Below are 14,125 nucleotides of genomic sequence, written 5' to 3' on the forward strand. Positions count from 1 at the left end.
GAGTGGGTTGCTTATTTATTAAGTTCCTTAAAATGAAAGACAATAAAAGCAGATTTTTGCAAAAGACCATTGGCTTTCTATATGGCTTTATTTCTTATATTGAAAGGAGTGTTGCAGGGAGAGCTGAGATCACAAAATAATTGAAGCAGCTGCTAATAGCATTTTAAATTTCAGACTGATTTTATCAGAAAAATATCTCTGCATAGGTTATTAATAAGCAATTGAACCGGTTGCATAAATAATTTGCATTTTTTAGGTTTTGTAACAATTCTTGCTGAAATATCTTGTGAGACTAGGCCCTTTGTGCAATTATCTGAAATGCGGAAGAGTTGGGAAAAGGAAAATAGATTTGAGGAATCCAAACCAACATTGTAGTTATCTCATTTCTCAGCAGGGGATAGGCAAGCATCCTCATCTTCAGGATTAAATCTTTTTCTCTGGTTGGTAACGGTTATCTTCAGGCTTTGTTTATGTTGCAGTTTAGCTAGGGGACTCCCATAGCCAAGATTTCTCTTCATTTGAAATTATGAAAGCCAGAGGCAGAATTGGTAAATCACAGTTAACTGTCTTCCTGGCCTGCCAAGAGAGCATTCTTTAGTTTCAGTCTTGTGTATTACATTGTGTGAAATTAATGGCATGTGATGAGCTCTGAATTCACTAAGCAGGGAAAGTTTGTGTCTGGGCTGCACTGGGGTAGTTTATAAACTGTGGCTCCTCAGAAATGTTTTGAAATGTCAAATGTTGGTATTTTGTGGGTTAGGTGAAGCAAATGCAGAAAATAAGAAGCAAATTAAGAAGAAAAAAGTCTTAGTATTTGGCTCTCAAAACCTCTTCAGTAGTATTTGGCACTGGAAATACTTCTTAGCTGGTGGCTGGGCTTTTTTTTTTTGTTTTGTTTTCTGTACGGTAAAGGAGAAAAATCCTCTTACCTTGAGTGACACAGGTGGCAAAGCAGTGAGGAGTCTGCTGACCTAAATTGTGGTCACAGATCCGCAGTGGGAATCGTATCTCTGCTGCACACTTTGTTGTCAAGAATGGGTGTACCGAGTGAGGAGTTTGTGCGGTTTTGTTAGTAATTTAGAAACCACAAGCAAGATTTTTATGGCGTTATAGAGGGAGCTGTTTTTGAAAGTGCTTGATGTTTTCTAAAACGTGCAAAGGCTTCTGAGCTTTGTCAGAAATGCAGTAAGATTGCCGATTGCTTTCCATGAAAGACTAGTTCCTTAAAACTTTCTACTTTGAGGACTATATGAGCATCTTGGATTTATAAATTCAAAATTGCCATGGAAAAATTATACTTGTAAAGGCCCTCAGCCTTTAAGATTCTCCCATAAAGCCAGTACCTGTGTGAACATTCGAGTTCTGCTTCTGTCTGAAGACTAGGGCTTTGTTATTTTGTATTCTTGGTGTTCATAGTGAGTATCTCTATCAGCAAAAGATCAGAGAAGTAAAAGGATCTTACAGATGTTAAATAATCATGAAGTGGATTGATACGATTTTTATTTTGAAAGAGGAAACGACTCCTGTTGTGGTTTACAAATATTTAAATGCTTAAACTAATTGTCAGCCTCAGTTTTGAATGAGGAAGCAAAATAAAATGCATGATGTGCTCAGAGATTCTCATAGTACTTGCCAGGAGAAACCAAGTTTTGAAAACAGTTGGCCTGCTTTCAGACACAGACTTTAATGAGATTAAAAGAGAAAGAATGTGCAAGTTTGATTACAGAGTTTGGCCGTATTCTGACAATGGGTCCTGAAAGCCAGGGCAGAAAAAGGTTCTATTTTTTAGTGGTACAATTGATTTGTTTTGGAAAATGAAAAGCAGGAAGCAGTGGGTAGCGGTCGAATAATTGCAGCGAAGTGTACTAAGTTGGTAAGAGAGAATCTATCCTGTTGTACACAGGCTGCAGGAGGTCTGAAAGGAAGTTTTAGTGACCCAGAGGTTTTCTCCTTGACTTTTAAGATTTTTCAGCTGGTTATTTGCCAGTAATAATTTAAACAAGGATTTTGTGGGTTGTGCAAAGCTTTAATAGCAACCTAATTTGGAAACAAATTAACACAATAGTCCTCCACTTCCCTTGCGTTAGGTCTTTTCCTACAGTTCAGATGAAGATCAGAGTTAGAGTATGCTTGAACTGAGCACGGTGGAGGACATGGTGTGTTGCAGGAGACCTGGTGCATGAGAAAAGACCCATTTACTTACAGGCATACACCCAACAGAGGATTAAGGAATAGATTCAAAAATAAATGTGCAAATTAAGAACTAAAATTGTTTTCAAAATCTCTTGGAGTATACATATAAACTTTGTCACCCTTGTATCAACGTGTTTTGTCAATTAAGTAATGGAGATGGTGCAAGGAAGGCCTGGTCTTGTGGGTGGTGGGGGAGGTCAGCTTGTGAACACCATTTAAAATGACTCAGAGTATGAAAAGGCTTGAGAATCACTGAGTTAGTATAAAGGCGCTAAAACGAGGTCTTTTGGTCCTTATAACAATGTTTGAAAGGCTGTTTTCTTTCTCATTTAACATGCAGCAAGGACATATGGGAGAAGGCGAGGTAACAATATTCCTATTTAATTTTCTAATGTTGACAATGTCTCATGGGAGAAAAAACATTAAGTTGTTACTAGAGGACAAACTCCAAAATTTAAGATTATAAAGCTTCAGTTTCACATGCGTTTACATAGTCTGCATGCCATAAATAAATATTTTAACTGAATTAGGTAGTACTCCACAGTAGTACTATTGAGGCTGAAATGATCATGATCCTTACAGTGGACATCATCTATATGATTTGTTACACTGGAGCCATGTTGCTGTGTTTGTGTGTATGTTATGAATGCCAATGCTGGAGAAGTTTATTTTGGTTGTTTTGGGTGCTGATGGTTTTCTTGACGCAGCGTAGACAATAGCAAATATATGTCCTGGCCTGCGAGGGTAAAGAACCAGATCCTGCAAGCATGAATGTTGAATTATCTGTCAGCGGTGGTAGTGCTGCTGAACCTGAAAAGGTTGTTTAGGCAGGGAGAATTGCTCCCTTCCAACAATACCTGCAGGACTGGGGTCTTAAGAGATGAAACAAAAGATGTGCATCAGTTCACTAGGGGAAAACAAAATAACATTTAAGTCTATATTACAATATTTTTATGATAGGAGGAACCAGGTTTGCCTAGCTACAGAAATAGGCCTGATTATAGTTGATTTTTATTTTAGTTACAGGTGTACAAATATTCTTGAAATTTCAAATAAAGCAAGCTGACCGAGCCTTCCATTTTTTATTTGTATAAATTCTGTGGACTCTAGATGTATTTTTTTTTCTTTTAACTTGTTAGCTGTTTGAGTTTTGCATGGAAAATATCTGGATACTGGAACTGATCAAATTTTCCGTTTTCAAGATGTTTTCTTTTTTAAAATAAATTTATTTCAAAGGAAGGAAGCAAGAACAGGATAAATTAACTTTACCAATACATTACTGTGGCAGATCGTAATGAATTCTAAAAAAGCAGGCCTAGTATATCACATCATAGGCAAAGGAAACGTATCCTAAAACGTGTAGCATAATTTATTTGCTTACTTTCCCTATATATATTTATTTATTCCTAAAATGCTCCTTAAATGAGTAGAAGTCTATTCAGTTTGTTGTCTAGATACTGAATACTGTAACTAAAAGGTGAATTTATGGAAGAGATCAGCTTGTGTGCTCTTTTTATGATACTATACAGTTGCATTTATAAATCAAAGAATCTTACATAAAAGTAATAAATATTATTAAGGAAATCTGTGATAAAGGATTATCACAGGCAAACGCTGGGCTGTGAGGGGAAGGATGCTTACAGCGTTTTCTCTTAAAGTGAGTCCATTAATGAAACTCTGTTGTAACGTCTAAGTAAACTTGCTTCTAGGAATGACACAGTATTGCCTAGCTTTCAGTCTTCATTTACAGTAAATTACAGTGGGTCTTCCTGTTTTTATCAGGATATTTTTGTTATTTACAAGTGGGTGGTTTATAATATGTTTTGATATCAGGTAATTTAAATGTATAACACATTTAGCTGGTAGAATTCTTGTTTTCCCATCTGCACCGTGAATTCGTATCTGCTCATTGTGAGAAGCTGTTCACTGGAAAATGGTTTATACAGCTCAGGTTTTAGTGACGTATGCTCTTGGGAAAGTCCCAGAAAAAAAATTTGGCTAATATTCTCTTCTGTTTTTACACCTTTTGGAAAGAAATCTGATTAGAAACATGAAATAGAATGGAAAATGGTAAACTTGAGTGTCCATTAGAAATACTGGTTTGTTTCAAATTTTCATTAGTTGTAGTGCAGTTACGAAGAAAGTAGCAACATTTTCTCTGAAATAATGCATTTGAGTTACTGAATTATATTGAAAACTATAAGGGTCATGTGAAGTGGTGAACATAACTGCTCATTAAAAGGGAAGATTGCAAGCAGTTCTACTGTTAATGTAGCAACTAGTGCATTTAAAAAAAAAATATTTAAACAGTGTGTGCTTTGTTCTGTTAGTATGTTTTTTTTCCTTCTTTTTTTTTTTTAACCCCCTCTTTAGGTCAGTCTTCACTGTTTCCAATGGAAGATGGGTTCTTGGATGATGGCCGTGGGGATCAGACTCTTCACAGTGGTTTAGGATCACCTCACTGCTTCTCCCATCAGAATGGAGAGAGAGTGGAACGCTATTCCCGCAAAGTCTTTGTTGGTGGATTGCCACCTGATATTGATGAAGGTACGCCCAGAAGATCTGATCCAGAGCAGCTCCTTCTGGCTTAATGACAGAACTGGGGTGTGAAACCTTTTGTCTGTTAGCTAAGGAATGATTGTTTTTCTGAGCTCTAGGGAAAAGCTTTGATATGTAAATGGCTCTTTGCATGTCATCACTTTCGGTCCATGGCAAATGTGAGATAATTCAGCTAGTTTAGGCCATAGTATTGTTCTGCCATTGTAGGACAACATCGTAAGTTACCATACATTTAACTGACTTTAACAATATGAAAATGATAAAAAAGGGATAGTGGTGCAAAAATAAACAAATAAATACCACCTGTTGAAATTTGTAAATATATTGCGAACATTTTATAGGCACCAGAAGCCAGTAGTATGAAAAGTATTGCTAGTAGTTTTATAAAGTTTGTATGGCATAGTAAGTCATAGCTCTTTATTTGATGCTTATGTGTAGTTCTCAGAGGTTGTTTTCAGCAATGATTATGTCCTGTTGTAGCTTCTGATGTGTGCACAGTGAGCACTCGGGCAAGGATGAATCTGTACGGAGGCAGTTACATACAGTGAGGAACCAGGGATTTGTGCTGGGTCCATCGTACAGACCCAGGTGACAGAACACTGCCGTTGCTATTAAAAGATTAAATTAAAAAATATGCGCAAGTGGTGTGAAGCTTCATTTCACCAGAGTTCTGAGTGTTCTGTATTCTGTATGTATGAGTGTGCTGGAATAGGGGTTAAAAGTACTACAGCAACTCTAAAGCGGAAAAGTTGCTTTTTCTTAATCGCAGAACCTTTTTAATACCCAGTTTTTGTGTCAGGGAGAGTGATTGTAATGCACTGCAGCATGTACCGCTGTGACGTGATAACCTGACCTTCATGTCAAACATAAGAGTTACTTTATTATTAAAAGGTCAAATATGACATGGTGTTTACAAGAGGAAAAATGATCTTCTAGTGTCTTTTTCTTTGTTGTTGTTGGGATTTTGTTTGTTTTTTAACTTTGTCACCTGTGTTGTTTTAAAAGCAGATGAGCACATGGATAGTTTGGTCTCTGTGGACCCTAGTTATTGAAGAGTAGGACCTTCCCTAAACCTGTTCAGAGTTGCTTCTGTCAGCGCTCTTCCTGTTAAATGCACAGGTGTGAATTAGAATAAGGAGTATACGATTTAAAATCTACATCTGTGGAATTTTTGAGGTTTTTCTGATCCTGTTTCTGGAAAGCATTTTATGGATGTGCTTTAACATTAATTTGTGTAAAGTGCTGTTCTGAATGGAGATCTATTTTAAGAATAGATATGTAGTAATTATCGTTCTCCTGGGTTTATATCTTCATCAGCATGTAACTGACACACTACCGTTGCTGTATACGTTCCTGATGGTCTGTAGCGCACAGAGAAGCTGTCAGTACAGTGGATTTCAGTTGCTATTTCATTAGTCATATCACTGAAGAACGTAAACAAACTGAAAAAGACATAATTAATAACACCTTTTCAGATTTCTAACCGATTTTGAGTATGGGGAAAATCCTCTAAACTGTGTATTAGGAACCCCCAACAGCGTGCTAGTATGGAAAGCCCTGTAATACCTTAACCAGAATACAGCTGAGCAGTGTGCCAGTTTATATGGCACTCCAGCAATGTGAAGTTTGTTCTTTTTGTTTCCATTTTTAAATGAAAAATCCTTGTCCAGAGAGCTTTAACTGGCGATGGTTCAAGTGTGTTTGTGGAGAGAGAAAAGGAAATAATCACTCAATTTCAGGAAGAACAGAATTGCAACTAGATGACTAGCATATGCAAATTTATACCAGTAATTTGAGGTCAAAGGCAGAATTGAAATGGATGCCGGGATTGCTTCTTGAGAAAGTAATATGTTCTTGCCATTTTTCCTATAAAATTACATAACTATGTCCCAAGTTTACTGTTAAGCTCAGGTAGTGTTTGCACGTCACACTGGCATGTGATATGAACAGGCACGGCTGGGTCTTGTGATAGTCCCTTCATTTTTTTTCCAGTCTTTTTGCAATTAGAAAGCCTATTAGCAGAGCTGATGGCTTGCTAGCGAGTCAGCAAATTTTCTCTAAACTCTTTGCGGGAGAAGGGTTGAAGCTGGATTATTATGGCTGTATTGATGCAGTGACTCCATTTGTGCGAAGTAGCGGCTTGCGAGCTTTTATTTATAATCATCAGTAGAAAGAAAAGTTTGACCTTTGACCTGTCTTGGTTTCTAACGTGCGTTCTGACTTGTCATAAAGATTCCCCATCAGCTAGTGAGTATTGCTATGAGCTACTGAACCTTTAGGGTCACAGAATGTTTATTTATAGGATGAAGCTACCTGAAATCAGTGTTCTTTAAATGTCTTCCATTCAATTTATTTTAATTTCAAATTGTGCCTTTTCCCTTCTCTCTTTACAGATGAGATCACTGCTAGTTTTCGTCGCTTTGGACCTTTGATTGTAGACTGGCCACACAAGGCAGAGAGCAAATCTTATTTTCCTCCTAAAGGTAAGTATCTGATAATCAGTAACATATGAGCATTTTAGAATCATTTTTCTTGATAAGACTCCATTTCAGACAAGATTTTTGTGACAATGACCCAATGTTCAGGGGCAAAAAAAGTTGAATCATTGGGATTGTTATAAACTGGTGGAATGTAGAATGTGGCTTTGCAGTTGTTCTGCACTAAAAGAATTCTTCCTTAACTCTCTGGTTTTACTTTATTCCATTTTCTTTTTTCTCTCCTTCGTTCTTCATTTTTGTAATAATAGTCAAGGCTTGTCCTCTTTAAAGGGACTAAATGCCCTCCACAGAATCTGGGAAGGGTTTGTTCCGTATGTTAACAGCCAGCCTGGCAGGTTTGACTCTACAGCTGTGGCGCTTGGTAGTTCATACTGCTGACTCGTCCTTTGCAAAGGAAATGGGGAGAGAGTGAGCTGATCAGAAAGCTCCCTGCTTTCCTTCCCGTCTCTGCAGAGGACTTGCAGGAGGCTGGGCTGGAAATGTGTGAGAGCATCTTCAAGTTTGGCCCTTACTGCATGGTAGTGTGATGACATGGTGCCAAGTGTAGTTCTGGGTTAAATTGTTATCCTCTAAGCAAATAGACAAAAGAAGTCATGTGTTTGGTTTCCCTTTTGTAGGATATGCATTTTTGCTGTTCCAAGATGAAAGCTCTGTACAGGCACTGATTGATGCGTGTATTGAAGAAGATGGAAAGCTCTATCTTTGTGTTTCCAGCCCCACTATCAAAGACAAACCGGTAGGTAGAATTGTAAGGGCCTGCACAATTCCTCTATGATAAGCAGAAATTGTTCTCTTCAGATGTCTTTCTTCTGTCTTCAGAGTGCTAATGTTTAAATTTCTTTAAAGCGTCAAATTAAGTTCTCAAAAAGACTAACTTATTTTTATTCTGTGATTTAGCTAGACATTATGAAGTTTTTTAATCTAGTTAAAATTCATATTTTTATTAGAAAAAGGTTTGCTAAATTTCACCATTGCTGAGGCGATAAATACATTTTCAGACAGGTATTTTATGCTTACTATTGATTAAAATGTAGAATTCGTATTGTCTGAGTGTTGCATGTAACATGTTTTGACAGAAGCAAATTAAATCCACCATAAGGTGGCATTGAACTGTAAATTATTAGTACAAATGGTTTTGGGGCCGACGCAAGTCTGTGAGCAGTTGGAGAGACTCCTGCTACATTCCTGTATTTCACATTTGGCCAGCTGTAAGGAAATACAAAGCAGCAAGTTTTGCATAGTAAATAAACACACAACTTTGTGCACTGGAGCCTGTTGCATTGAGATAAGGCTGGTCTAGTGCTTACACTTGGCTGGAAGAACACAAATAGCGTAGATACGTGTGCACCGATGTTCAGACAGCGCAGTTCAGTCATGATTAAGTAAATGTGTGAGTAGAGGGCGAGTTTTTTCCCAGAAATTTGGGTAACAAGGAAGTGGTGAAATTTAGTGTGATCAAGTAGTCTGTCTTAACAGAGCTTATTACTGTTTCATTTTGAGAAATGATTTCTGAACGAGTAGAAAATGAGCTTAGAAAGTACAGCCATTAAGAGGTGTTTTTTTCTTTGTAGGATACTGTTTTAACTTATATTACTGAGATACTTTGAATTGTGAATGGTTAAAAAAAAAAGGCTTTTTGTCCATAGGTTCAGATCCGGCCTTGGAACCTTAGTGATAGTGATTTTGTTATGGATGGTTCACAGCCTCTTGACCCACGAAAAACCATTTTTGTTGGTGGTGTTCCTCGGCCTTTACGAGCAGGTACACTGCGTGTTCCGCAGCACTGGGCATGTTGAATATGCAGTCCGATTTGGGGAGCAACGGGGGAAACAAGTTGTTTCAGCAAGTGTAGCTTGCTTATAGTGGGGGACATGAATTCAAATGGACTGTGTCATTTGTTGCTTTTAGAAAAAATTGCCCAGTTTACACTACTGTTTTCGTTTTCCCTTCTGGTTTAGTGGAACTTGCAATGATAATGGACCGGCTGTACGGAGGGGTGTGCTATGCTGGAATTGACACAGACCCTGAGCTGAAGTACCCAAAAGGAGCTGGGCGGGTTGCATTTTCTAATCAACAGAGTTACATAGCTGCTATCAGTGCTCGCTTTGTTCAGCTGCAGCATGGAGAGATAGATAAACGGGTAAGGTCTTCAAGCGTATTCTATTTTTGTTCAGTGCTTTCTCTAGAAATGCTTTTCCATGTAAATGTGTGTCATTGTGAAGACTGTAAATGTTATATCAGATTAATTGCATATTTAGGGCTAGATTGTGCCACTTAGATACAACACAGAATAAAAATGAAGGAGTGGTACAGAGTTGTTGCTTTTGGAACGTGGGAGGCAACTGTGAAGCAGACTTTCTCAAATGCCTAGCATAATGGGAAGCATGTCAGGTGCCTTGCCCTTTTATGAGAATATTGCACTCATCATATACTCCCACTGCAAGTATTTGCACTTGTAGTGTTTGTATAACGTCAGGGAGTGAGGTATCTGCCACGGATGGAGCAGTTCTTACTCCCGTTCTGCATCTGTTGAGAGAGTGGGCAGAATCTGGCCCTGCCGTTACACATTGTGTGCTGGGTGTTCCAAAAGAGCTTCATAGTAATGCATTGGAAACTCATTAGTGCGCATTACAGCCTCACAGTCATCCTCCACAACCTACGTAAAGGCTGTGTCCGGTTATTTTATTCCTTTATTATTATAAATTAAAGTAATATGCCAAATGGATCTGCAGTTTGCTTGCCTCTGCTCTCTCATCTATAGAAAATGTTACACTGATCTTCGGGCCACAGTTTTGAGAAACTCGGATCCTTACATCTACCTTTCTGTCTAATTCACGCTTTGGGTTTTTCTTACGACTGTCATTATTGATCTTAATTTTATAATTACTACAGAGGAAAAATCCCAAATTTGGCTGCTTAACTGATTATCATTTCACTATTGCTTTGGCTTTAAAGCTTGGGGAGAAGAATTGTAACAACAATTTGACTGTGGGCCTGTGAATTGGAATGTCTTTGTTCTAATCTTGGCTCTGAAATAAGTTCCGTACGGCTTTGAACAAATAATTTGGGCTGCCCTTGTGCAACTTCTGCTTGCATAAGCAGACACTTGGGTGAATAGTTCCATTGAAGCTGGTGGGACTAAAAATTTAAGTAAGTACTTGTGAACTCTAGCAAAGATTTTGCAATCTATTTCCCCTTCCTTCTGTCCTTCCACTCCCCCTTATTTCCCCATTTGGTGTGTAGTTAAGAAGAAATGTGGCAAGATAAGTGCTCAGAGGATTCCTATAAGAGGGGTTGGGTGCATGAGATACAAAAGGGCAACAGTGGCAATACTACTTTTATTAAGAATGATTTCTAATGAAGTTTTTCTGTAAAAATAAAAACAAAATTAGTAACAAGAAGGGATTTCCTGTAAAATTAGGCAAGGACGTGCTGCTAAAGGGTGTGCCCTTCAAAGAGATAACGCAAATTAAACGCTCAGCGGGCTGCAGCACCCACCGCTGCAGAGCTGATGAATGTTGCCGCCCTAAGCGTCCCTGATGAAGTTGCTGTAATTTACGCTGTTTCTCTGTACCTGGGAAACCTCGATACACCTCGCACAAGTAAAAATTACGGCCCATCTTTGGCACATGCACTTCAGCACATGCTCAATAAATATGCTGAGGATCTGTTATCTATGGGTTGCAAACTTGCACAAAAGCCAGTAGTGCAGTAACAGGCTAAAGCAGGCAGAGGTGTAGTTACCTGTGCTGTAGTTAGCCCGCTGAATATGGCTGGGGAGACATAATAGAGCAGCAGAATTGCAGCATTAAGGCATCCTGCAGAGCATATTTGTAGGTTTCCTCTTGGCACTCGTAGAAGATGATGCTCATCGATGAATACCAGCCTCAAACTAGATAGAAAACTAGGTGCTGAAGGGAGAATGGGGTGTGAGGTGTCTGCCTCTGCTCTTCTACAATTTCATTCTTCTGAGTTGGCATGGAGGGGTGTTAGGGAAGCAGAACTGTAGCAGTGGAAGAGGAGAAAAACTGAGGCAAAAAAAAAGCTGCTGTACCATCTCCAAGTAGTTTATGTGTACTATAAGCACAGATGGCATTAAACTACTGCAATGCCCTGTCTGGACTGTGATAAAATTGCGTAATTTTAAAAATATAGGAGTTTGTAACCGTCCTTATCAGAATGAGCTGGCATCCCTCTGAGGTTCGAGATACAGAAAAGAGCATCCCTAAGCCAGGTGCTGAGATAACAGGTAAACAGTAGAGACACTGGTCACAGTCTGCATATTTGGAAAGGTTTCTGAAAACACCTAATTAAATGAGCTTCAGAGAAGGCTCACAAACACTTCTAGAACAGGAACTTGTACCTGTGCTTTTTTAATGTGAAGTTTTGTGTTGCGCTTCTGATATGTCACATAGACCTTTCACAGTTCTGTGGAGCGAAGGAATGGGAGGGGAGGCAATGAATGGTTTTGAGGTGGAACTGAGCCTTTAGGGGATGGCAGTGCTGCAGTTGTGATTTAAACACGTAGGCATGTCTAAACGAGCTGTGCTGTAGCCAGCTTGGGTACTGCAAGCAGCAAGCTTTGCCCATTATCGCAGAGAAGGCGCTCGGGAGTGCTGGGAGCAGGTTTGGTTTTGGTATCCAAATGCCTCGCTGAAAAGCTTGGAGCCTGCAGATGTTGCAGTGTAGCTGTATCCTTGGAGCACCAGCTGGTAAGTTCCTGTGAGTCATTATCAGTTAAGAACGTGAAGAAATTTTTCTTCTTTCTTGTCTGCCGTACTGAATTACTACTCATCATCTGGCCCTTAATGCCAACTGCGTAGGTGGCCATCAGCCCCATTTTAAGCTTCTCATTTGATCCCAACGAGATTAGGTAGGTTTCCTTTTGCTGAGAGGACTAAGCCACAGAAAAAGAAAACAGAAATGTGCTGTTTATTAAGGTAATAAATGAAATTTTTTTAAAGTTGGAAATTCAGACATTGAAATTTGCATATTTAACCTGCAGTCACAGTGTTGTGTAAACAGTTTACATTCTTACCTGAAAGCGCAGGGGCTTAATTGTGCATCACCATACTTAAAAATACCCCCCAGAATTCCCCAGGGTTTTGGTATGAGTCTGAGTATCAGTTCTGTAACAATAGCTTGATTAGTCCTGTCTGTAAATCAGTGAGAGCCTGTGTGATACTGATGGTCAGCACTGATGCTGGGGTTTTTGTAAGGATCCAGGAGGATCTGAGCAGGATTGTTCTCAAGTGCCTGTGGTTTTGGGTGCTTGATGATGATGATCACGTGTAATGAGGGGGAAAATCCTTGTATATGATGTTCCCTACTACAGAACTGTGATCTCAATCCTGCTAGAACACATATAGTAAATAGTGGAATTGTCATTATCTACACTGTTGTTAAAAATTGTAAAATTTCTTCTCGTTTTCTGAATGCAGGTGGAAGTTAAGCCATATGTCTTGGATGATCAGCTTTGTGATGAATGTCAGGGGGCCCGTTGCGGTGGAAAATTTGCTCCATTTTTCTGTGCTAATGTTACCTGTCTGCAGTATTACTGTGAATATTGCTGGGCTGCTATCCATTCACGCGCTGGCAGGGAATTCCACAAGCCCCTGGTGAAGGAGGGAGGAGATCGCCCAAGACATATTTCATTCCGCTGGAACTAAATGATCACTGCAGTGCTCATATGCAGGCCTCGAATTAAGTGCACTCTTCTGTTCTCCTGATTGTCCCTACCCCACCCAACCCTTTCTCTTATTCAAGATAGCATGTCCTTTTGTAGTAGTCTGTACTTTAACAATAGTATAATGAAAGAATGACCTATAATATGGGTATTTTGTAGAATCTTGTCATTGAGAACTGTATTGGGAACTCCTTTTCGTATTGATAACATGTTGCAAGTGAGTTACATTCTCTTGTCTTTACTACCGAGAGAACACTTAATTTCATGCAACATTTTCTTAGAGGAGAGAAAAATATTAAGAAAAGAGAATTGAAACGATAGAGTATTTTGGTTTTTTAATTAAATTATTGTTAATAAAGAACATAAGAATACTTTTATTAAAATAACCGTGTAACAATAACACTATCAGTCTGTTTTGACACTTTTCCCCCAGGGAAGCCTGTTTTTGCCTCTCTTTTTGTTTCGACTTCCGATTTTTCCAGCAACAGATGAAGTTAGCATTTACCTACCAACAGGAAAGAGCATGTTTAAAGCAACAAAAATGCATGAGCAAAGTTGAAGCAGCATTAGAATAATGATCTTTTTTTTTTTTTTACAATCTTTTAAGGGTTTTGAGGCTGAAATTTTAGCTCGGTATGTGCTCGGACCGTGCCTCTGACTACCACCCACATCCAAATTACTAATGAGATAGGCAGAGCTTACTATATTTTCATCAAAATGATTACATTTTAAGAATTCCTGAATGTAAAAGTTGAGTAAAGTTACTACTGAGGGGGGAGTGCACTTTTTTTTTTCTTTAAGAGAATTCAATTGTCTTGTTACAGCCCTAGAAATCCTACCAAAGCTAGAGTAATGACAACTAGTTAACTGGCATTTCCTCTCCTGAAGGATAAATATATAGATTTTATTTTTGATGGCTATATATAACTCTATATCCTAATATACTAACATTCATCAGGGGCCAGCCTTTGCTCTCCATTTTGACGTGAAAAAGTAGAAAAACCTAAAGATACCTCAAGGATATCACAGATTTTTACTGAAGTTTTGATATTCCATTGCGTCACACAAACTAAAATTGGCTGCTTATTCGTTTCCCATCTTGGGTGTAAAGTTAGTTTTAAGTACCCTCTAACTTAGTTGTAACAGAAGGCATGAACCTAAGTAGTTTCCAAGTCTTGTTTTGCACTAT

The 14,125-nt window shown here is 38.6% G+C and overlaps 1 protein-coding gene across 2 annotated transcripts in view; it reads left to right on the forward strand.

Moving 5' to 3' along the window:
• CPEB4 (cytoplasmic polyadenylation element binding protein 4) overlaps positions 1–13,224 on the forward strand; it is a 38,990-nt gene extending 25,766 nt beyond the window's left edge. Inside the window, exons 3-9 of one of the 2 annotated variants that reach the window (XM_074155890.1) lie at positions 2,534–2,557; positions 4,567–4,740; positions 7,146–7,235; positions 7,868–7,986; positions 8,897–9,011; positions 9,209–9,390; positions 12,692–13,224. In XM_074155890.1, the coding sequence (XP_074011991.1) occupies positions 2,534–2,557; positions 4,567–4,740; positions 7,146–7,235; positions 7,868–7,986; positions 8,897–9,011; positions 9,209–9,390; positions 12,692–12,919 (932 nt within the window). In that variant the 3' untranslated portion in view covers positions 12,920–13,224. The remainder of the gene's footprint in view (positions 1–2,533; positions 2,558–4,566; positions 4,741–7,145; positions 7,236–7,867; positions 7,987–8,896; positions 9,012–9,208; positions 9,391–12,691) is intronic. The other variant, XM_074155891.1, reaches the window with a different exon arrangement.
• The last annotated feature ends 901 nt before the right edge of the window (positions 13,225–14,125 follow it).

This window comes from Numenius arquata, chromosome 11, assembly GCF_964106895.1.
Source record: "Numenius arquata chromosome 11, bNumArq3.hap1.1, whole genome shotgun sequence".
NCBI classification, from domain to species: Eukaryota; Metazoa; Chordata; class Aves; order Charadriiformes; family Scolopacidae; genus Numenius; species Numenius arquata.